The following is a 22,195-nucleotide window of genomic DNA, read 5'->3' on the forward strand; positions in this document are numbered from 1 at the left end:
GGGTACAAAGAAAAGGAAGTAGGGCCCATTCAGGAAAAGAATAAGTCAACAGAGTTGCCCATGAAAAAGATCTAATGGCAGATCTGGTAGACAAAGACCTTTTTTTAAAAGATGCTAAAAAAAAAAGACACCAGTGCAATCCCTGTCTACTTTGGTTCCAGGATGCAGTTATGTGAAACGTGGCCACTGGGTGGGGCTGGGCGATGGCACATGGGACCTCTCTGTACTGTTTCTGCAACTTTTTGTGGGTCTATAACAGCGGTTCTCAACCTATAGGTTGCGACCCCTTTGGGGGTCGAACGACCCTTTCACAGGGGTTGCCTAAGACCATCGGAAAACACATATATAATTACATATTGTTTTTGTGATTAATCACTGTGCTTTAATTATGTTCAATGTGTAACCATGAAAATACATCCTGCATATCAGATATTTACATTACGATTCCTAACAGCAGCAACATTACAGTTATGACGTAGCAACGAAAATAATTTTATGGTTGGGGGTCAGCACAACATGAGGAACTGTGTTAAAGGGTCGCGGCGTTAGGAAGGTTGAGAACCACTGGTATATAAGTATGTAAGGATAAGAAATTTTTTAAAAATTTAAATTAAATTAAAAGAAAAAAAAGAAATAAAAAAAGTAAAGCTCAAGAAAGACACTGGCTGCCAGAACTGCAGGGACCTAATGGCTCACACTGGAGACTTGGACACTTTCTTCACAATAAGGAAACAGACTCAAGGAGTTGCGCTCAGGGCGAGCCCTCCGAGTCCAGCACGTCCCACCTCAGCAGCCGGCTGTTCCTCTGGCCACACTTCTACCCGCCTCCCACTTCTCGACGCCCTCCACCCAGGACAGGCTTCACCTCCTGCTCCCCACTTCCTGCCAAGCAGTGGCGACCACCAGGAAATGGCCATGTGGGCTTGGTCCCCGGGCATCTGCTGGGCGTGGCACTTTGGTTCCCCAGGCCCGCGTGGTCCTCCATTCCATTAGAACTCTTTGAAACCCATAAAACAACAGATCAGAAGGCACTCTGATGTCATCAGCTTGGACAGGCCCCAGGGGACAGATGTCTTGTTCCCTGGGACTTGCTGCAGTCACCTGCCCAAGGGCAGCCACCACATGTCACTTCTCACAAAAATCAATTTACAAACTTGTGGGATGGAATGCAAACACTCCCTCAGCAGCATCCCTTGCGATCGATCCATTTCAAAGCAAGTGCTACCGGGAGTGGCTACAGCAACCGAAATGCGAGTGCTAGCGTTTCTTTTAAGTTCCTGTTTTTCACTTTCAGCTGCTTTTTATTTCCACGTCGGGGAGCGAGAGGAGAAGTGCATCATAGAAGACATTCCCAGTGACACGCTGATCACAGGTAGGTGGGTGCGCTCTGAGCGCTGAACTCGGGAGGGACGCCATGCTGTGGTCGCACGCCAGCCCTGGGGTATACATTGTGGGCAGTGAGTGTCACGCTGTGCATTTTCTCTTGAGACAGTTTTCCAAGTCATGCAAAACCAACATGAAATAGTTTGAGAGCGACTTGCATAATTCGTAAACAGGAAGCCCAGAGGCAACACCACAGGACACAAGCTGGATTTGTTTCTCCAGTCGTCATGTTCCCTTCAGGAAAAGATTCTGATGCTCTCAGTTCTGCTAAGTACGGCTGAAAGACATGTGAGGGCTCTAGACGGGTCCAGTAACACAGACAAAACAGCAGATGCTAACACGTCCTCTGAATGTCCATGTCTCACAGGATGGGGAGGTGAGGGGCCTGACGCTGCCACCTGAGCCCGCTGCCCACGAAACCTGCCTCCATCTCGGGACTTCTGCTCGCTCCCGCTCCCCACCCAGTACGCCCTGCGCGGCGAAGCTTCACTGGCCTGCTGAGAGGGAAGCACGTGGCAGGGTCTCAGGACTGCATAGAAAATCCAGTACGTCCAACATTCAACACCAAATGCCCTGACTTTCATGCAAAAAAAGAAAAAAAGGAGCAGGTGCGAATCGGGCCGCTCCCTATCGGTGCTGGTCGTGCACGCGCATGTGCAGCTCACTCCAAGTGCATGGGGTCAGATTCTCCTGCTTTCTTGGCCTCCACATTAGAGAGTTCTAATCACAAAGACCAATATCCATCCTGCAAAAAGCCCAACCACGCCCCACGCTAGGGGCAGAGGAAGAGACTGCGGTGTGGGACGGACTTTGGGGATGAGTCAACTGCAAAGCAGACACAGAGAAGCCCGGGTGTCAGAGCCTCACGGCGGTCCTGGCACGGCGGACAGAGGCTGTGTTTGGCACTGCGGAGTGTGACAGGCCGCCAGGTGCAGGTCCCAGCTCTGCCGCCCGATAACTGTGTGCCCTGGGGCAAGCGGTTTAACCTCTCTGCTTCTTGTGTGAACGGCATAAAATAATAGTGACAACCATTTATTTTGGTTGTGATGATGCCTGAATTAGTATCTGTAAAGCTCGTAGGACTCAACCACACACTTCCCTGACCCCAACTCTTTCACCACAGGGATGCTCAGTGGTAGGTGATCGTTTTCCCAGGAACCTGTGAGCCTTTCCGCCTGCATTTGAAGGGGTGGCGGAGCAGTAAGAGAAACAGGAGTAGCCTACCTCCCCCTTCGCCTGCTGCCTTGAGGCCCACGAGCTGGATGGACTTGGCCCAGGGCGCTCTTGCCAGCAGTGAGCCCGAGCATCACCTGACCCACTAGGCAGCGGTTCTCAACCTTCCTCACGCCGCGACCCTTTAATACAGCTCCTCATGTTGTGGTGACCCCCAATTTCATTGTTACAAATTGAACATCATTAAAGCATAGTGATTAATCACAAAAACAATATGTAATTATATATGTGTTTTCCAATGGTCTTAGGCGACCCCTGTGAAAGGGTCGTTCGACTCCCAAAGGGGTCGCGACCCACAGGTTGAGAACCACTGCTCTAGAGGGTCTGAGGCAGGAGGTCAAGGAGGCCAGCTGTGTTCTGTAGCTGCCAGGAGCACAGACCTCAGTCTGGCCAGCCCCTCTTCCCAAATCAGGGGCTTCTTTTAGTCCTGGTCCCCCATGGACATTGGGTCTCCCCCTTCCTGGTCCTCCCTACCTCCAACTGCCCCTTCTCCCCTGCCTGCCCACGCCTCCGGCTCTGCTCTCCCCTCTGTCCTCTCTGGAGCCATCACCCTGAGCAATTATTTAGTCAGCGTCCGAAGTCTACTGGAGCTACAGGGGCAACTTGGACATGTGTCAGGTCACATGCTTAGATTGTTCTTTAACAGAGAATGTGGTCCTAAAGCCCAGAATGTATCATGTGCTAATAGAGAACAATGGGAAAAGGCAGGAAAGAAGGGGTAAACAGGACAAAAAAAACAAACAGCAAGAAAGTAGGCTGAAGCCCAATCCATCTTACATTGCACTCGGTGACAATGGACAAAGCTCCAAGGAAAAGACACAAATCCACTGGGTTTAAAAACAAAACAAGGATACATTGCTTCCAAATGAAACACCTTTAACATAAGGAAGAATGAAAGGAAAAGAATGGAAAGACGCACATGTGAACGGAAGTTCAGAAAACCAGTCTCCCGAGAGTTCAGGGACGGTGGGTCCAGTGCTAGAAAGACGCCTGGACGCGCTTCCTGCTTGACTCTTAGGCGCCTCGTGGAAAGGGATCTGAGCACACACGCTTGTGATGATTTTCCTTTCGCTACAGCTATGCCTCTAATCAGTAGCCAAGTAACTACAGAGCATACCTCAAGATACAATTCTTAGACATTGCTTTAAAACCCGTTATGAAAAGTTGTGTTTCCTGTTTACTCTATGCTGTGTTCACTGTGTGTTACAAACCCACAGTGAAGCGAGGACCTGCCGAGTTCACCTGCTTGCAGCGTGGACACGCTCCTGACTGCTGTGGGCCAGGAAGTGGCTCCACGTTCCCCCCGCAGCTCACTGAACCATCACAAAACCTTCGCCACCTGTGAAGTCCTCGATTTCTGTTGGTGCACACTCGATCATGAACATACTCGGTTAAGAAAAGCTGATCCAGAGGATACTTATATTTAATTTTTAGGTCACCCTAAAGGGAGAAACAGACCCGACGTATTCCTGGGTACCTGTGGGGCCCTGAGACCAGGAAGAGCACAGCCAGCACTCGCCTCTCTGCACAGCTCTGAGGGCCAATGGTGTCCATTGAAACACACCCGCCGAGAGTGCCAGAGAGAGACCTCAGAGCCAGGCATCCAAACCCACCTGGGAGTGCGGTTTTGCTCACGGGGACTAAACACAGACTGCGGGGAATGTGAGAGCTCGGCCGCCTCCCCCACAGGGGAACAGAGACCTGATCTGGGAGTCAACGAGGCGTGCTCTGCAGCTGCCTTTGTTGCCCAATAGCTGGTGACTTTGAGCTGTTTTCTTATCTGTAAGTTGGAGCTACACCTGCCCCGGAGGACACCTGGCATGGAGGTGACCAGCCGCAGGTGTTTGTCAGTGTCGGTTCCCACCCTCTTGGACTCTGTCTCCAACCTTGTCACCTGGCCTCCCAGCGTCGGCCCTAAGCTACTAGAGAAGCAGGTGTGGCTGCAACTCTGGCTCATGTTCCTCCCAAAGGAAGAAAATTTCCTGAGAAGCAGAGAAGAGGTGGGCAGTCCCCTCCTGGGAGCTGAGAGGGTGACAACAGAAGCTGAGCACCGCGCAGTCCAGGGCGCGGGAGTCAAGCACAGTTGCTGGGGAATTTGCTTAGCAGCTTCAAAGTCAAAAGTACTCTGCTTTTTTATAGAGCTTCTCTTTGCTCTCTCAGTAATGCTCTCTGCTAATACATTCCCGAGTGTCTGGAATGAAGAAAGGGAGAGAGGTCTCTCAGGGAGAGAGGAGGAGCAGGGAGGGAACTCTGGAGGGGCCTCGGGGTAGGTTCCGGCTGCCAGCTGGATGAGTTTTAAAACCACCTGCTGGTCCTTGCACACACTTTTTTCTTTTTAAAACAAGGCTGTTAGTCCCTTATAAAAGGCAGGCACTGAGAGCAATGGAGAGGTGCCACGGAGCACAGTGATCATGAAAAATAAAATAATTAGCTTGGCTGGTGTGGCGCAGTGGTTGAGCACTGATCTATGAACCAGGAGGTCACAGTTCGATTCCCAGTTGGAGAACATGTCTGGGTTTCGGGCTCGGCCCGCAGTGTGGAGCATGCAGGAGGCAGGCAATTAATGATTCTCTCTCATCATTAATGTTTCTCTCTCTCCCTTCCTCTCTGAAATAAACAAAAGTATATTTTTCAAAAGGTAATTAGAATTCTGAACCAATGCGTTTGCTCCTGGTTGCTCCCTTTCAAAGGTCCCAGGTAGGACTTGCACTCAGCCATATACCAGGGTTGCTGTGTGTTTTTTCTTTAGAGCAAAACTTATTAGGCAGTAGGAAAAGTAAAGGATTGTTACCAATCATCACTCCCATTCGTGTCTTCGCAGAAGACCACACCACACCTCGGGGTGTCTGAGGTTGGGTGCTCTCTGGAGCGACCCTGAGACAAGGACTCAAGTACAAGGAGGAGCTCCCAGGAACCAGGGAAAGAAGCCAGGAGAGGTGAGATTTCAGGTGAAGCCCAGACTCAGACTGAGCTGGGGCCTCAGGAACATAGGATGATAATGCGCACACGACCCAGCACTTTGCCCGAAGGAACAGAAAGCAGGGACTCGGGGATCTGCACGCCCAAGTTCACAGCAGCAGCACCCGCAGCCAAGAGCTGGAAGCCACCCAGTGTCCACCGACAGGTGACAGGTGACTGGACAAACAAACGCGACACAGTATTACTCAGCCATAAAAGGAAGGGATTCGGACACCTGCTACAACACGATGAACCTTGAGGACTCACGCTCCGTAAAGTCAAAAGACAAATGCTGTCTGGTCTCACTTCCGTGAGGTCCCTACAGAGGCAAATTCAAAAGCGAAAAGCACAAGAGAGCTCGCCAGGAGCTGGGGGAGGGGATGGGAGGCTTGCCTCTAATGAGGACAGTTTCTGTTGAGGGTAATGGAAAAGCTCTGGAAATGATGGTGGTGGCTGCACCATAATATGAGTGCACTTAATGCACCTGAACGGCACACTTAAAATGGTCAGAATGTTCGGCTTTGTTATATGTATTGCCATGATTTTTTTAAAACATTAAAACATAGTCAGAAAAAAGAAAAGAAAGAAAAAAAAACAGTTGGAAGAGATGCCCACAGAGTTTGGGCCACCTCCAGGCAAAGGAGCTGGGCATTGTCCCCTCACCATTCACTTCCGGCCGGGGCAGGTCACAGGTCCCTGCAAAGCGTGTGGCGTGGGGCACGCACAGTGTCCACCAGGGCCTGGCCAGCACGCGCCACGGCAGATGCTCCTCCTGGCTGGAAGTGCTTCTGCGCCCGGGAGCTTGCTCCGTCTCCTGACACCTCGCCCTCCAATGCCCACAGTTTCTGAGGACACTGGTTTGGGGAGGGGTCTGCACTTCCAATCATCGTCCTCAGTGAAAACGTGACAAGTACCTGAGAATGAGTGTGAAGAGACTCACCAGCACGGAGGACTGTCCCGTGTGGCTGGGACAGAAATCGGGCAGAGACAGACAGATGCCCCACTAGAGAGGAGACCCAAGCGTCCGGAGAGTGGATGGAAGGGGCTCAGCTCCCTTCGTCTTCAGGGAACACAGAGCAGAGCCCAGTGAGAGGCACACTCCAGGGATGCAAACGGGAAAGAGAACAGCACGCGGCGGGCAGCCCCCGCAGGCTCCGGCCTGGACTTCCACTGCACGGCCTCCACGGGAGTTCAACACAGGCACACCCGTGACCCAGGCCAACAGCAAGTTCCCCACGGAAACGCACGAGACGCTTCATGGCGGCACTACCTGTAACGCTGGAAAACAGCAGCACCTATGCAGAGCGAAGCACTGGGCAGCGGACGGGCCTCACAAACACAGGCTGATTAGGTGCCAACACGCGTGCACATACTTACACGAGGGTTAGTCGGACAGAAGTAACCTGTCTTCAGAAGTTGGGTGTCGGTTGCATTCGGGGAGGGGGTGAGTGGCAGGGCGTTTGGGATGCTGACCGTGTTTTGACCAGGGTGAACTGGCGAGCGATACACTGATGGTGCGTGTGACGCGTGGTGTGCGTATGTACTGCCTCTCAGCCACACAGCACCTGCCTGCCCTCCCTCCTACATGCTATCTCAGAAAGGGTCCCAGGTTACAGGGGAGCCCAGGATCCCTGAGGAACCAGGAGCATTCTAGAAGGGACCACTCTGTGTTCATAGAGACTCAAGAGCAACTGCTTTCCATGCCCAGGTCTTACTAGGGGTCAACCAGACGACGGGGCCTTTGACCCAACCCCTTCACGCTTTTATTCATGCATCCAACACCACCAGACGCCCAATTCCTGTCTGCAGAACTCCGCACTCAGCTCTCGATCTTCCTTCCGCTCTGAGCAGACCTCAGCTTAGGTGATAGAAGAGCGTTTAAGGATCTAGAAAGACGGCCACAAAATAGGGTGGAAAAATCAAGTGACAGATAGTAGGTGCAGTATCATCTCATCTTTTTAAAATATATTTTTTATTGACTTCAGAGAGGAAGGAAAAGGACAGATAGAAACATCAATGATGAGAGAGAATCATCGATCAGCTGCCTCCCGCACACCCCCTATTGGGGACTGAGCCAGCAACCCAGGCAGATGCCCTGACCGGGAATCCAACCATGACCTCCTGGTTCATAGGATGACGCTCAACCACTGAGTCACACTGGCTAGGCAGTATCATCTTGTTTTTTATAAAATATATAATTTGTACTTATAGGAAAAGGGTCTGGAAGGATCACATTGAGCACAGAAAACTCATAGCAGGGATTTTTACTTCCTAAAATCCCTACAAAGGATGCATTTTATTTTCTAATACTGAGTCGAGTGCCCAGGGCCCCAGCCTCAAGGACAGGTCAGGAGGGGAGGGACAAGCACATCAGGTCACAGGAAGGGACGAGAGCCTGAACAGGGCGTGCACTGCACTCGGGAGACCAGAGAGGCATCTGTGTGCTTGGGGTCACTGGCCTGCACATGCCCAGCTCTCAGCCAGTGTCCACTGAATGGACACCCAGAGGAAGGGTGCCTGGGCAGTGAGGCTGGCCCGCCTGCTGTGTACAGAGTCCCGGCTGTGGGGTGAACGTACTTTGTGGTGAGGGCGCAAGGCCCTCGATTCCGGGACCGCGCTGTTTGCATTTGTTCAGCCTTTGGCTGTTGGGGTGGTTCCAGAGGAGTCGCTTGGGCCCTGGGGCCTCAGCCTCCTGCCTGTGGCAGTGGGGACTGTTGTACCAGCTTACAGGGAGCTCACAAAAACACTGCACACTGAAAGCCCACGATACTATCCGGAATCATGTATCAAGACGTGCATAGAGCCTACAATGTGCCAAGTTCTGTGTCAAGCAGTTTACAAATATTAAACCACTCTTTAAAAGTTGTTATTTATTGATTTTAGAGAGAGAGAAAGAGAGGGGAAGTGAGGGAGAGGAACATCAATGTGTTGTTCCACTTATCTATGCATTCACTGGTTGACTCTTGTACATGCCCTGACCAGGTATCGAACCCACAACCTTGGCATCCTGGGACGACACTCTAACCAACTCAGCTACCGGCCAGGGCTTAAATCACTCTTCATATCCTAAGATATTTGCCTTTATTATCCTGGTTTTACAAGATGGGGAAACTGAGGCACGCAGTTCAGTGTCTTGCCCACGTGTTCATTTCTAGCCAGAAGCCCCTGCCCCTGTCTCGCCAAGTGGTGAGAAGCATGAGGGGGCAGCCTGTCCCTGCCCTGTACATGAGCTCTGTCCCTGGGCAGCTCCATCCACACTGAGGCTGGCTCTCCCAGGCTGTGCCCAGCATGCTTCTCTTCTGCCATCTGGTGGTAACTGAGGAACATGACATCTCCCTCCAGGCTCCCCTCCCACCCAGGGCCCGTGGGGGGCTGGGGGCTGGGGGCTGGGGGGTTATGGTGAAAGCAAACAAAAACCACCTCACTTGTTCTGATTACTCAGGCTGTGTGCCAAGTACGCTGGCGTTTTAACAACGGGCCACTGACAGTCATTCAAAACCCTTCATTGAACATGTACCGGGGGGCATTTCCACCCCCGCCCCCGCCAAAGCCTTACCCAGCTTCCACCCTGGAGCCAGACGCTGCCCTGGGCTGACTGCCAGGCCCCAAGCCCACGGAAGAGGACACAGCATGTGCCTGTGCTCCAGAACCTCAGAGTGCAGACACGGATGGCCATAGAGCAGCCGGCACAATGACAAGACCCGGAGTGGGCAAGTGTGGGAGAGTGACAAGAGCCAAGTCCCAGAAGAGGGCAGGGGAGGGAAGGGCAGCCACTGGCGGAGCAGGGGCACCCCACCCAGAGGCAGGCAGAAAGGGAGTTGCACGGGTGAGCACCTTGGTGGTGGAAAGATGCTGTCTCCGCGGAGGCCAGGTAACCATCTCAGGTGTGTGGGCTGTGGGAAGGGCACAGCATGGACCAGGGGACACGTGGCTGTGTTCTTTTATTCAAGAAAGCCCCGCGTTCACTCAGCCTCTTCATCTGTGGGCTTTTTTCTTTCAACAAATGTGGGGTTTTCAGCCATCAATTCTTCCAATTTGCTTTACTGTGCTTTGCAGATGTTGCATTTTTCACAAACTGAAGGTAAGTCTCTCCACCAGCAAAAAGATTGTAACTCGCTGAAGGCTCAGATGATGTCAGCATGTTTAGCGCTGAAGTATTTTTAATTAAGGTATGCATGCTTTTTAGACATATGCTGTTGCACACTTGGACTGCAGCACAGTGCACACATACTTCCCATGCACAGGACACCAGGAAGGTTGCATGGCTCGCTGCATTGCCATGTGCACGTGACTGGGTGGTCTGGGCTGGTCCTGCAGCATCTCCGAGGCCTGGCTGTCCTTCTCTCCTCTGGGACCTTGTTCCACAGGTTCATGGGGCTCTTTTCCCCCATCTCTTTTCTTTTCATTGAATAGATTTGATTATTTCTATTGATCTAATTTCAAGATCACTGATTCTTTTTTTGGTTGTCTTTTAGTGAGCCTCTTCGGTAAGTTTTTAATGTCAAATATTGTATTTTTCCTATTCGGTGTCCACTTTTTCTTTTTATACCTTCTACTCTTTTGCTGAGAATTCCTATTTTTCCATTATCTAAAGGGTGTTCAACTTCTAGTTGATGCATTTTTATGGCGGCTGTTTAGAATTCTTGTCAGATAATTCCAACATCTATGTCATTCTGAGGTTGGTGTCTTTAACCATCTTTTCTCATTCGAGTTGAGATTTTCCTGGTTCTTGGTGTGGAGAGTAATTCTGTAATGTCATGTATCCTGGACAGTTGAGTATTATGTATGACTCTGAATTCCACTGAATTACTGTTTCAGTAGGCAGCCAACCCATTTAGATTCAGAGACTTTGCACTACTGTGTGGTCTACCCTGCTGTGTGCTGCACGCTGGCCAACCTAAAACCTGGGCAGCATTCCACACCCCAGGTGGGTTCTCAGACTCCGGCCGCTGATCCTGGTTGGCTGCAGCACAGGCTGCTCAGGAGTGTGTGCAGGACGTCAGGCGGGTCTTAAAGGTCCCTTTCTCCAGCTCCCTCCTCTCGGCAATCCTCCCTCAGCGCTCTGGGGTGGAAGCGGGGTCCTGCCCCTTTACCGTCCTCTACTGCAGGGCGGGCATCTCCTACCTCAACATGGGAAGTGTCCAGGGGGAGGAAGCAGTTTCTTCCCTCTGGAGCAGGGCAGGCAGACTTGGAGGGCTCCACCCTGCGGGATCACCTGTCACAGATCCTTTGGCTGGAGAGACGTGCTGTGAGTGGGTTTTCTCACTTCCTCCTCTCTCTCTCTCTCTCTCTCTCTCTCTCTCTCTCTCTCTCTCTCTCTCTCTCTAGTTTGGTCTGCAGCTGCATACTGCTCTAGCTCCCAGGTAAGGACACGTAGGTGTGGGGAAAACAAACTGCACTGCTGAGTCGTGCTGAGTCATGAGGTCCTTAGCCCGTGAGCTTGGTTTTCCACCTTCCGGAGTTTCCTGACAGCTGCCTGGTACTCAGTTGTAATTAGCAGGAGGAAGAGGGCGGAATAGACTTGGTCCATCTTTTCCAGAATCACCTATGATACTTTTTAAAGACCTTAAGGTGGACCATTCTAGAAACGACAGAGTATACAGTCAGCAGACGTCTAAAGGGAAGAGGCAGGTCTATTCAAAAGACGCTGAAGGTTAGTTACTCAGGGTGCAGGCTGCAGCCTTCGTCCCAGGAAATGCTCGCTCACTGTCCCCCAGGGCCCCCCACTCTCCAAAGCTGCCCCTACAGCTGCATGAGGGTGGGGCTCTCACCTCAGGTCCCTCCCAGGAAGGCAGTGTGCACTGGAGACGGTCTGGGCTTTCGAAGCAGGTGGCTTTGGTGGTAATTCTGCCTCTGCAGCTTATTACTGGGTGGCTCTGGGCTGTGCCTCTATCTCTGAGACTGAGTTCCCATTGAATAACAGGGACAGCAATACAGACTCCAGCGTTTTGTGCGGCCTCCACCCTAGCACCTGGTCCACACCACCTGGATTACGACAGCCTCCCCACTTCCACTCCTGGTCCTCTTCATCGTTTTCTCCGCACAATGAAAATTTCAAAATGAAAACCACAGCATTTCACTCCTCCAACCAATTGCTTCCCCAAATCCTTACAACAGACCTGTAGGCCCTCCCTGGTCTGGCCCTGGCTATCCCTTCAACCTCATCTCCCGCTAACCTCACTCCAGCCACTCTGCTGTTCCTCAAACAGCAAGCATGCTCCTGGCCCAGGACCTCTGCCGTGCTGCTGCACAGAAGGACCGTTCGGGGGGGGGGGGGGGGGGGGATTGCATCATGTGGTGCTGAGGGAAAAGGCACACGCTGCCTGGGTCTGAGCTCTGAGTCTGCCACGTGTTAGGTATGTGACCTTTAGCAAATCGCTTTTTCTATGCTTTGGTTTCAACATATATAAAATCATCGTAAGAATAGTATCTAGCAGCCCTGGCAGGGTAGCTCAGTTGGTTAGAGCAGTGGCCGGCAAACTGCGGCTTGCGAGCCACATGCGGCTCTTTGGCCCCTTGAGTGTGGCTCTTCCATATAATACCGACTTCTGCGCATGGGCCACGGAGTTTCAATCGCGCTGTACGTGCGCTCCCGCACGTGGTATTTTGTGGAAGAGCCACATTCAAGGGGCCAAAGAGCCACATGTGGCTCGCAAGCCGCAGTTTGCCGACCACTGGGTTAGAGCATTGTCCTGATACACCAAGTTTTGAGTTCTATCCTGATCGGGGCACATACAAGAGTCAACCAATGAACGCATAAATACCAGTAAGTGGACAACAAATCGATGTTTCTTTCTCTCTCCCTTCTTCTCGCTCTCTAAAAATCAATAAAAAAAATAGTATCTAACTACATAATGTTGTCATTAAAACTCAGATTATATGTGTGAATTCCTTAGAAAGGTGCTTGGCACATAATTAGCACTGAGTGTGATAGAAATATAATTTTCATATTACATTTCTAAGTATAAACATTATAAAATTGTGTATTGTACTCCCCTATTCCTTCAGGCTGTGCTCAATGTCAGCAAGCCCTCCCCTAGCTTGTCTACCTCCACCTGCTTCTTTCGGCATCAGCACCCCGACATTAGGCACTGCCTGCTCGCTGCCTGACTGCCTGCAGGAAAGCTCCTCGGCTCAGAGCCATTGCCTGTTCCGCTCACTTCTGTCCTCAGCCTCTGGAGCAGGCTCCCCGTGGAAGGTGCTGTTACATACTGTCACACCGCTGGGGGAATGAATGGATACAAATACTTTCCTAAGAGCAGCTGTGAGAAGGCATGAGCTAGTCAATGTTAAATGCTAACACAGTACCTGGCATACATAAGGTACAGTGGGGCCTTGACTTACGAGTTTAATTCGTTCCGTGACGGAGCTCGGAGCTCCAATTACCCGTATGTCAAATCATAAAGTGAACGAGTGAGACACGTGATGCGGGGCTGATGTTGTGGCGTTCACTGTGACGTTCGCTGCGCCAACTAGCGGTGGGGTATCTGAAGCTGGCTCGTAACCCGAATCTTAGCTCGCAACTCAAAGCAAAAAATCGGCCGAGACGGCTCGTACCTCGAAAAACTCATTAGTCGGGACACTCGTAAGTCAAGGCCCCACTGTACTGTTAGATCTTTTCCAACCAACGTTAGCTAGTTCTTCCTTCGTATCGTACTTCTGAAGGCTATGAGGAGAAAGCTGAGCCATATGATGCTGATGGGCCCTAAAGGGAGAAGGCGGGGGGCCCTTCAGCAACCCACATTTTAGTAGGAGCCTTTGGAGGCAAAAGGGTCAGGCATGAACACACCTAAGCTTGAAGAAGGAATTATGCCGGGAGTGTTCAGGGTACGTTGCGGGGGGGGGGGGGGGGGACACTGAGGCAGAACCACTGAGAAGGTGCTGGAGGGGGGCCTGCATGACCCAGGCCAAGTCATGCTCTGATGGAAAGCTTCCTAGGCTACCTTCCCCCACAGCCCCATGGCTGAGACCTCAGAGGACTAGGAACTGTCCCCTCCTCACTTCACTGCACAGAAACGCAGACTCAGAGCGGCGAAACCACTGCAGACAAGAGAGAGACGGGACCCAGAGCGCAAACCTTCCTACATATTCCAGTTTTCCGCCTCTGCTACGTGCCCTACTCAGGGTATAAACTGCTCAGAAGCAAGACATTGTCACGCTCAAACACAAGCTCATGTGTTGGCAGTCATGTGTAACCGCTCCTCACATTTACCCTGTAAACTGTCTTGTCTCACGCTTTTCAAACAGGCACTTTCAAGATACAGCAATGGGACATGGGCAGACAGGACTTCCTGGAATCTGCTCCTGGTCTGGGGCTCTTTGTGACGGTTACAACTTACAACGAGGAGGTAAAGCATTCTTTACATTTTCTTACTAAAATGTTTCCGTCGCTAAAATTCACAAGGCATGTATCCCGACAAACGTTTGAAATCTCTGGGTAAGCACTCACTAAGCAGCACTTACACTGTTCACACTCCGTCAGGCACTGCAGACATAGAAGGTGCCTGCTCTCCTGAGCCTCGTCCAGGCGACGCCCGGGCAGAGAGAGTTTAGAAACAATACAAACTGAGTTTTGCTGGGCTTACTGGGCAGAGGGCACCCACAGGGTCAAGGCGTCCCAATGCTTCTGTAGAGGCCAGGCTTCGTCTGCTCTGCCTGGCCACATACCACACCCCCCCCCCAAGAGGGCCAGGCAGGACACCTCCCCCTCCCCCTTGGGTCCTGGCAGGGCTCTCTGGGTCTGCCTGGTCTCCCTGGGAGTTAGCGAAGGAGCAAGGCAGGCATCTTGATCAAGGGGACAGAACATGGGTTTTGGAATCAGAGCCAAGTTACAGTGTAGACTGCCTCTAAGCTGAATCTTGAGCAGGATACTTGCCTGCTTTGATCCTCCACTTTCCCGTCTGCACCATGGATATAACGGGTGTCCACTCCTGACCATGCAGCTCAAGGTGCTCTGACCCGCTCAGCCAGTAACGCAAACAGCTGCGGGCATTACTGCCGTCTGGACTGGAGCCGTCCTGCGCGGCGCTCATGGGTGCAGGGCGGCGGTGCAGCACCGCCTTGTAGAACGGGCACCTCCTCTCTGCGGAGAGGGACTTGGTGTAGGCAGGACAACGTTCCTATTCTCCTGAAAACTAGGTGACACCTGGGCCTGAGCTGAGGGCAGACAGAGGACACCCCTCTCATGGGGAGGCGGGAGCTGGGCCACTGGAGACTCCATTCCAACTGGATACTGGACACTTGGTACTTGCCTGTGGTAGCGTTCTTCTCCTGGCGCACTTGGCACCTCCCTCATAACAGTTCCACTGGGACCCTTCCCATCTGCAGTCACCTGTCCTCCCTGCGCCGCCCCCCCCCCCCCATGTCCCTTGTCCGGGGATACCAGCGTCCAGGTCTCTTGCTCTTTCCAGTAGTACTTCAGGAGCAATCTGGAACTGTCTCCAAGGTTTATTAAAACCAGAACCCAAGCCCTAGTTGGGCTAAAAACGGTCACAGAAAAATCTGTTTACTGTTATTAAGACAGAGAAGGTCTGTTCTTCAAAAGCACAATTGCCTAAGAGAAGAGATAGGTTTCTGTTCATTCTGCAAACATCCAACAAATCTTATCATGGGCTAATATATGCTCATCCCTCTTCTTGGCCTAGGAGAGACAAAACTCTCACCTTCAGGCCTTATTTTCAGGAAAGCCCTTCCGTTTGGAATATGATAAGAAATGGCATGCCCTACCAGTTTGGCTCAGTGGATAGAACATCGTCGGCCTGCAGACTGAAAGGTCCCAGGTTTGATTCCGATTGAGGGCACATGCCCGGGTTGTGGGCTTGATCCCCAGTGTGGGGCGTGCAGGAGGCAGCCAATCAATGATTCTCTCTCTTCATTGATGTTTCTATCTCTCTTTCCCTCTCCCTTCCTCTCTGAAATCAATAAAAATATATTTCGTACAAGATCAGGTCCCCATTTACTAGTAAGATACCTGTCAGCACCCCCACAAGGACACTGGGGGCTTGGGGTCCTCTTAAGTTGGCCCCAATCATGCGTCCATTCCTATGCATGTGACTGATAGCCCAACAGAACAGCATGCGCACGCAGGGCAAACCACATCAACGATGCACATGTACCACACAAACATGTCTTCTGTGCTCCATTTCCCACTACTCCATGTCCAATATTCCTATTCCATTTTGTAGAAGAAAACCGGTTGTTCTGAGAGGCTACATGACAGACAAGAGCTCACCATCAGCAAGTGGCAACAATGATATTTAAACTCATATGTGTGTTTTTTCCAATACACCAATCAGCAGGCATTCAGAGGGTGTGCTGACTTGACTATCCACGGGGAGTAGACAATGCAGAGCCTGGACATGAAACTAAAACTCAGACACTGACTGTGATAACCAGCAGTCACAATGCTTTTTCAGAGCAGAGTTCTCTGTTATTCACTTAAAGTCAGAAATCAATTGTAGAATCAGACCTTTGAATGTAGTCTTATTTAATAAAATTTCCCAATCAGGCCTGGCTGGTGTGGCGTAATGGACTGAGCGCTGTCCCGTGCAAAGGTCACCAGTTTGATTCCCAGTCAGGGCACGTTCTAGGATTGGGGGCTTGATCCCCAGTCGGGGTGTGCAGGAGGCAGCTGCTCTCATTGATGTTTGTTTGTTTTAATATTTTTAAAATATTTTTTATTGCCCTAACTGGTTTGGCTCCGTGGATAGAGCGTTGGCCTGTGGACTGAAAGGTCCCAGGTTCAATTCCGGTCAAGGGCATGCACCTTGGTTGCAGGCATATCCCCAAGTAGGAGGTGTGCAGGAGGCAGCTGATCGATGTTTCTAACTCTCTATCCCTCTCCCTTCCTCTCTGTAAAATATCAATAGAATATATTTTTTTAAAAAATATTTTATTGATTTCAGAGAGGGAGGGAGAGGGAGAAAGAGACAGAAACATCAAAGATGAGAGAGAATCATTGATCGGCTGCCTCTTGCATGCCCCACACTGGGGATCGAGCCCACAACCCATGCATGTGCCCTGACTGGGAATCGAACCCTGGCCTCCTGGTTCATATGTCAATGTTCAACCGCTGAGCCACACCAGCCAGGCTTCATATATTTTTTATCGATTTCAGAAAGAGAGATGGAGAGACAGAAACATCAATGATGAGAGAGAATCATCAGTTACACTTTTTAATAAACATTTTTTAGTGGTTGCCCTAGTGTTTGCAATATATATATATGCAACTAGTCCAAGTCCACTTTCAAGCAACGTCCTACCACTTCACAAGTACAGCACGTGCCTTATAATCACTAGGTATCCCCAAGTCTTCCTTCCCTTACATCACTGCTGCCATTCACGTCACTGATACATAAACTATAATCATTACTGCTGTTATTTTGAACAGACTGTTATGTATTAGATCAGTAAAGAAAAATTAAATTTTAAAGTTTACTTTCACTTATTCCTCCTCTAATGCTCTTCTGTTCTTTATGTAGATCCAAGTTTCTGAACTATATTGTTTTCTTTTTCTCCAAAAAACTTCTTTAACATCTCTTGCCTGGAAGGTCTAACAGTAACAAATCCCCTCAATTTTTGCTTGTTTGAGGAAATCTTTATTTCTCCTTCACTTCTGAAGGAGAATTTTGCAGGATACAGAATTCCATATTGGCACGGTTTTTTTTCTCTCTGTCAACACTGTTCCACTCCCCTCTCTACTTACTTGATGGTTGCTGAGGGGTTTTCCCCTCTGGTTTCTTTCATGATTGTATCTTTAATATCTGCAGTTTCAACATAATATGCTTGGGCATTTATCCTGCTTGGTGTTCTCTGAGCTTCCTGGCTCTGTGGCTTGGAATATGACATGAATTTGGAGGAAGTTCTCAGTCATTGATGCTTTAAATATGTCTTCTGTTCTTCTCTTTCTTCTCCCTCAGGTGTTCCCATTATGTGTGTGTTACACCTTCTGCAGTTGTCCCATGGTTCTTGGATATTCTGTCCCTCTTTTTTCTCTTTGCTTTTTAGTTTTGGAAGTTCCTGTTGACCTACCCTCAAGCTCAGAGACTCTTTCCTCAGCTGTGTCAAGTCTACTAAGGAGTCCATCAGAGGCATTCTTCACTTCTGCTGCAGCATTTTTAACTCTAGAGTTTCCTTCGGATTTCCACCTCTCTGCTTGCATTGCCATCTGTTCTAGCATAGTGTCTACTTGTTTCATTAGAGCCCTTATCATATTAGTCATAGTTTTTCTGAATTCCTGTTCTGATAATTCCAATATCCCAGCATGTCTGAATCTGATTCTGATGCTGGCTCTGTCTCTTCAAACTGTGTCTTCTTGCCTTTTAATGTGCCTTGTAATTGTTGTAAGCTGCACATGATGTAATGGGTAAAGGGAACCCAGTACTGGTTCCCACAGAGGTTCTTCTCTGGTAAATTGTATTCTTTGTATTTGCTTGTTCTTCTCTCCAGTTTTGGAGGCAGCAGTTTGCCCTGTGACCTCAATTCTCTGACAGATCTAAGAAGTGATTTCTTTTTGTTCACATTTTTACTTGTTGTTAGGACAAAATGACAACTTCTAAGCTCCTTATATGCCAGACTAAAAGTCCTATACCTGTTTTAAAATCCCAAACAATATATAAATAAACAGAAAAATCAAAGTTCCCCAACAAATATAACCATCTAACAATCTGGTGTGTGTTCTTTACAATTCTCTTATAAGCACACAGAAACATATATGTGTATGTGTTCTTTTACAAATGATGCTTCTTTTACAAAAAGAGGATCCTACACAGACGGCTCTACCAGAGGATATGATGGACACCTTCTAAACAGATATAGATATCCTACATAATAAAAGGCTAATATGCAAATTGTCCCCGAGGGGGTTCTACTGACTGAGAGTTCAACCACTTGCTATGATGTGTGCTGACCACCAGGGGGCAGTGCAGAACCAAGGGAGGCCCCAATCGGCCCTGATTGCCAGCCAGGCCTAGGGATCCTACCCATGCACAAATTTCGTGCACTGCGCCTCTAGTAATATATAATATTCTCTTTTAATGCTACATGTTTCTTTATTTGGCTTTGCCTGAATTTAATCAACCTCTTTCACTGAAAGGTGTTAAAATTATTTCAAAATTGCAATTTTGGCCTGGCCAGATGGCTCAGTTGGTTGAGCAGCATCATCATCATCATCACACACACACACACACACACACACAAAAGGTGGCAGATCTGATTCCCAGTCAGGGCACATATGTGGGTTATAGGTTCGATTCCCATTGGGGCACATACAGAGGGCAACTGATCAATATTTCTCTCCCACATCAATGTTTCTTTCTCTCTCCCCTCCCTCTCTCTCTAAAACTAATGAATATATGCTCAGATGAAGATTTTAAAAAATTTAATGTAATTTTGCTACTATGACTAACATCACACTGAATATCCTTTTACGTATAACTTTATCTACATGTGCATTTCTATAGGGTAAATTTTCATAGGTAGAACTGCTGGGTCATTGGTTACACACATTTTAATAATCAATATATAGTGCCAAAGTGCTCTCCAGTATGGTTGTTCAATTCCCAAAACAGTGTTTGGAGATAGTATTTCTCAATACGTCCTTGGGCACTTTTAAATTGTTGCCAACCTGGTAACAAACAAGGATATCCTACTGTGGTTTGTATTTTTTTATTATTAGGAAGTCTGAATATTTTTCATGTTTGTTGGCCATTGGCTTTCTTCTTTAGGAATTGCACACTTTTTACTAGATACAGAGGAGGTTTATTTGTAAGAATGGCCACTAGAGAATAATAAGCTTACACTGTGGAAATCCTCCATCCTAGGTACTATTGTCAAAGTTATATGGCCCACAAGGAACATTCTATTTCACTTCACATTCGCCTGGCGAACACATCATTTGCTTAGAATCTAATTCCACGCAGCTTGTGTCGTTTGGAGGGAGTAAGCTGGTAAGTACCCGCCCCCACGTCGCTGCTGATGAACACAGTGTCAGCACTATTCAGGCATGACATCAGTATGCAGAGCCATGACACCCGGGCCGGCTAGAGACTTATTAAAGTCCTGCACCCAGATCTCAGCGCTGCCACCACAGAGGGAGCTGGAAAGCTTGGAAGGGGTTCAAAGGAGCGCCACGAAGTTGATTAAAGGGCTTGAGTAAGAACTGTGAGGGGAGGTTAAAAGCACTGTGATTATTCAGGCTTGAAAACAAGTGAGGGCTGAGGGTGAATTAATAATGGAATTCCAATAAATAAAACTCTTCACGGTAGATGGTGATTGGCTATTTCCTAAATGTGCTGAGAACTAACGAGGAGAGTGTGTACTTTAGCATCAGAAACTCAGTTGTGTGTAAAGAAACTTTGCTGGGAGTAGTCAGATTCTCAACACCCAACGCATTTGCCTGAGAGTAAATGTGAGGTCCAGGAGGGCGTAAGTGCCTCAGTCAGTAGATGAGCAGTCCGTGCATTATTATTACAGAGGACTGCTGAGTAAAATGGGGGACAGAGTGGCAGTGAGGGGAAGGGAAGATGGAGAATGCGGGGCTGCCTGCTCTTAAAAGGGGGGAAAGGAAGGAGAGAGGAACTGAGGATGCGCAGAGGGAGAGAAGGAGAAAGGGGAGCTCTTTTAAAACGCACGTCTTCCTTCTCACTGTTGGCACAGCGGGTCCACTTAGACATCCGCGTTGGAGAACATGACCTCGATGCTGCCATTGCTCAAGCCAAGGACAAAGTTAATGAAGTTAGCTTCAAGCTTGAACATCTGATTGAGCAAATTGAGCAAATAGTCAAAGAACAAAACTATCAAAGGGTCAGTTTGCCTGTTCAGCTCATTTTATCTCTTCCTGCCAGGAACGTAATTCCGCAGACGAAGTCCCTGAACCAAGGAAAGAATACACTCTGCTCCTTGGTCTTTCTCCCTGAGCCACACTGCGTGGACACACGGGGTGTGGGGGAAGGGCCATGCTGTCCCCTGGACAGCAGGTTCCTCTAGGACTGGAGACTGCAGCCATTCACCTTAGGGGTATGAGCTTACAGAATGAATACGTAAGTGCTTCCAAAGACAGCCCACGGGTCCGAAGAGGCTAAGTATGCCCACTTCCTCAGTCACACTTGTGCTCCTGTGACAACACGGGTTTTCTGGGTCACTGTGCTCATGGACCGTGGTCAGACGAGGGCTCACATATGCTCCACCAGTCACTACCCTGGTGTCATCTCTAGGCCTCAGTTTCCTCATCTGGAAAATAAGATGAGGGCAGGTGTGCTGACACAGAGTCCAGCTTAAAGTAAAGTAAGAATTCAAACCATGAAAACCCACAACTATTGAGTAATGTTCACTCTGCTTAACAGTGACAAATAAAGTAATAGATCAAATCCCTGATATTTTACACCAAAATACAAAAATGTCTTACAAGGTTGATTCTTAATCCTTGTCTTTGCTAACACCACAGCTGGCTTAGAAAATCAGAGATGACACTTTGATATAAGATATTAATTGAGAAACATCAAATACTTTGGTTTTTGTTTGTATTGTGTGTGTGTGTTTTATTTTATATCAAATACTTTGAATGCCAACAGCACCTTCCCCTCAAACTCATGCAGTAAGCTCTTTAAGAAACTGCCCTGGTATGCTAAGTGGTTAAAGCTTCAGCCCCCACACAAAAGGGTTGTGGGTTCAATTCCCAGTCAAGGGCATCTACCTGGGTTGCAGGTTCAATCCCCCACTCTCTCTCTCTCTCCACCCCTCCCTTCCTTCCACTCTCTCTAAAAATAGATCAATGGAAATAATATCCTGGGTGAGGATTAACAACAACAGGAAAAAAAAAAAGAGAGAGAGAGAGAGAGAGAGAGAGAGAGAGAGAGAAAGAAAAAGAAACTAAAAACTAAACCTGCCTATTTTTCTTCTGTACAGGATCGTGAAGAAAATTTTCGAATGACCAGTGAAGACACAAATAGCAATGTTTTATGGTGGGCTTTTGCACAAACATTAATCTTTATCTCAGTTGGAATTTTCCAAATGAAGTACCTTAAAGACTTCTTTATAGCTAAGAAGCTTGTTTAAAATGCTAATAAAGACAGATAACTACCTGCTGATTTGCATAACATTTGAGTTAATAAATCAAAATACATTCATAAATGTGTATTACAAGAGATCCTCAAATAATATCATTTTGTCCAATGTCGTCTATATATATAAAATCCTAATGTGCAAATTGACCGAACGGCGGAACTGAACAACCGAACAACCAGTTGCTATGACGTGCGCGGACCACCAGGGGGCACGTGTGGAGCATGGTGGGCATTGGCTGCAGCAGGATGGTGGAGCAGGTGGACAGGGGTGCCAGACTAAAGCGGGGTGGGGTGCTGGTCGCTGTCATTGGGCGAGCCTCTGGTGGTTACTGAAAATTCTTTGCTCCCGTGCGCTGTGGTTCCGCCTGGCACTTGCACCTGCTGCCGGTACCAGCCCCACTCACACCCACTGCCAGTGCCTGGTGCTAGCCCCAATCACTCAGCGCTGTTACAGTGCGAGCAGCGGCTGCTGGCCCCGATCGCCCCTGAGGGCTTCTCTACCTCCCCTTGTTCCTGAGGGGTGATCGGGGCAGCAGCCACCGCTCATACCTGCTGCTGGC

At 49.1% G+C, this 22,195-nt stretch overlaps 1 protein-coding gene across 3 annotated transcripts; it reads left to right on the forward strand.

Moving 5' to 3' along the window:
- Positions 1-698: 698 nt before the first annotated feature.
- Positions 699-21,701, forward strand: LOC132222667 (transmembrane emp24 domain-containing protein 11). 3 transcript variants are annotated; one of them, XM_059677845.1, is made up of 5 exons: positions 1,003-1,372; positions 13,822-13,922; positions 19,395-19,520; positions 20,230-20,376; positions 21,478-21,691. In XM_059677845.1, exons 1-5 carry the CDS (start codon positions 1,123-1,125, stop codon positions 21,625-21,627), a joined length of 774 nt encoding a protein of 257 aa, XP_059533828.1. In that variant the 5' UTR covers positions 1,003-1,122; the 3' UTR covers positions 21,628-21,691. The 3 variants fall into 3 exon arrangements, with proteins under 3 accessions (XP_059533830.1, XP_059533828.1, XP_059533838.1); XM_059677855.1 differs by lacking the exon at positions 1,003-1,372 and adding an exon at positions 9,616-9,655 and having other exon boundaries at positions 21,478-21,697; XM_059677847.1 differs by lacking the exon at positions 20,230-20,376 and having other exon boundaries at positions 699-1,372; positions 21,478-21,701.
- Positions 21,702-22,195: the final 494 nt, after the last annotated feature.

The sequence above is a fragment of the Myotis daubentonii genome, chromosome 1 (genome assembly GCF_963259705.1).
Source record: "Myotis daubentonii chromosome 1, mMyoDau2.1, whole genome shotgun sequence".
Classification (NCBI taxonomy): Eukaryota; Metazoa; Chordata; class Mammalia; order Chiroptera; family Vespertilionidae; genus Myotis; species Myotis daubentonii.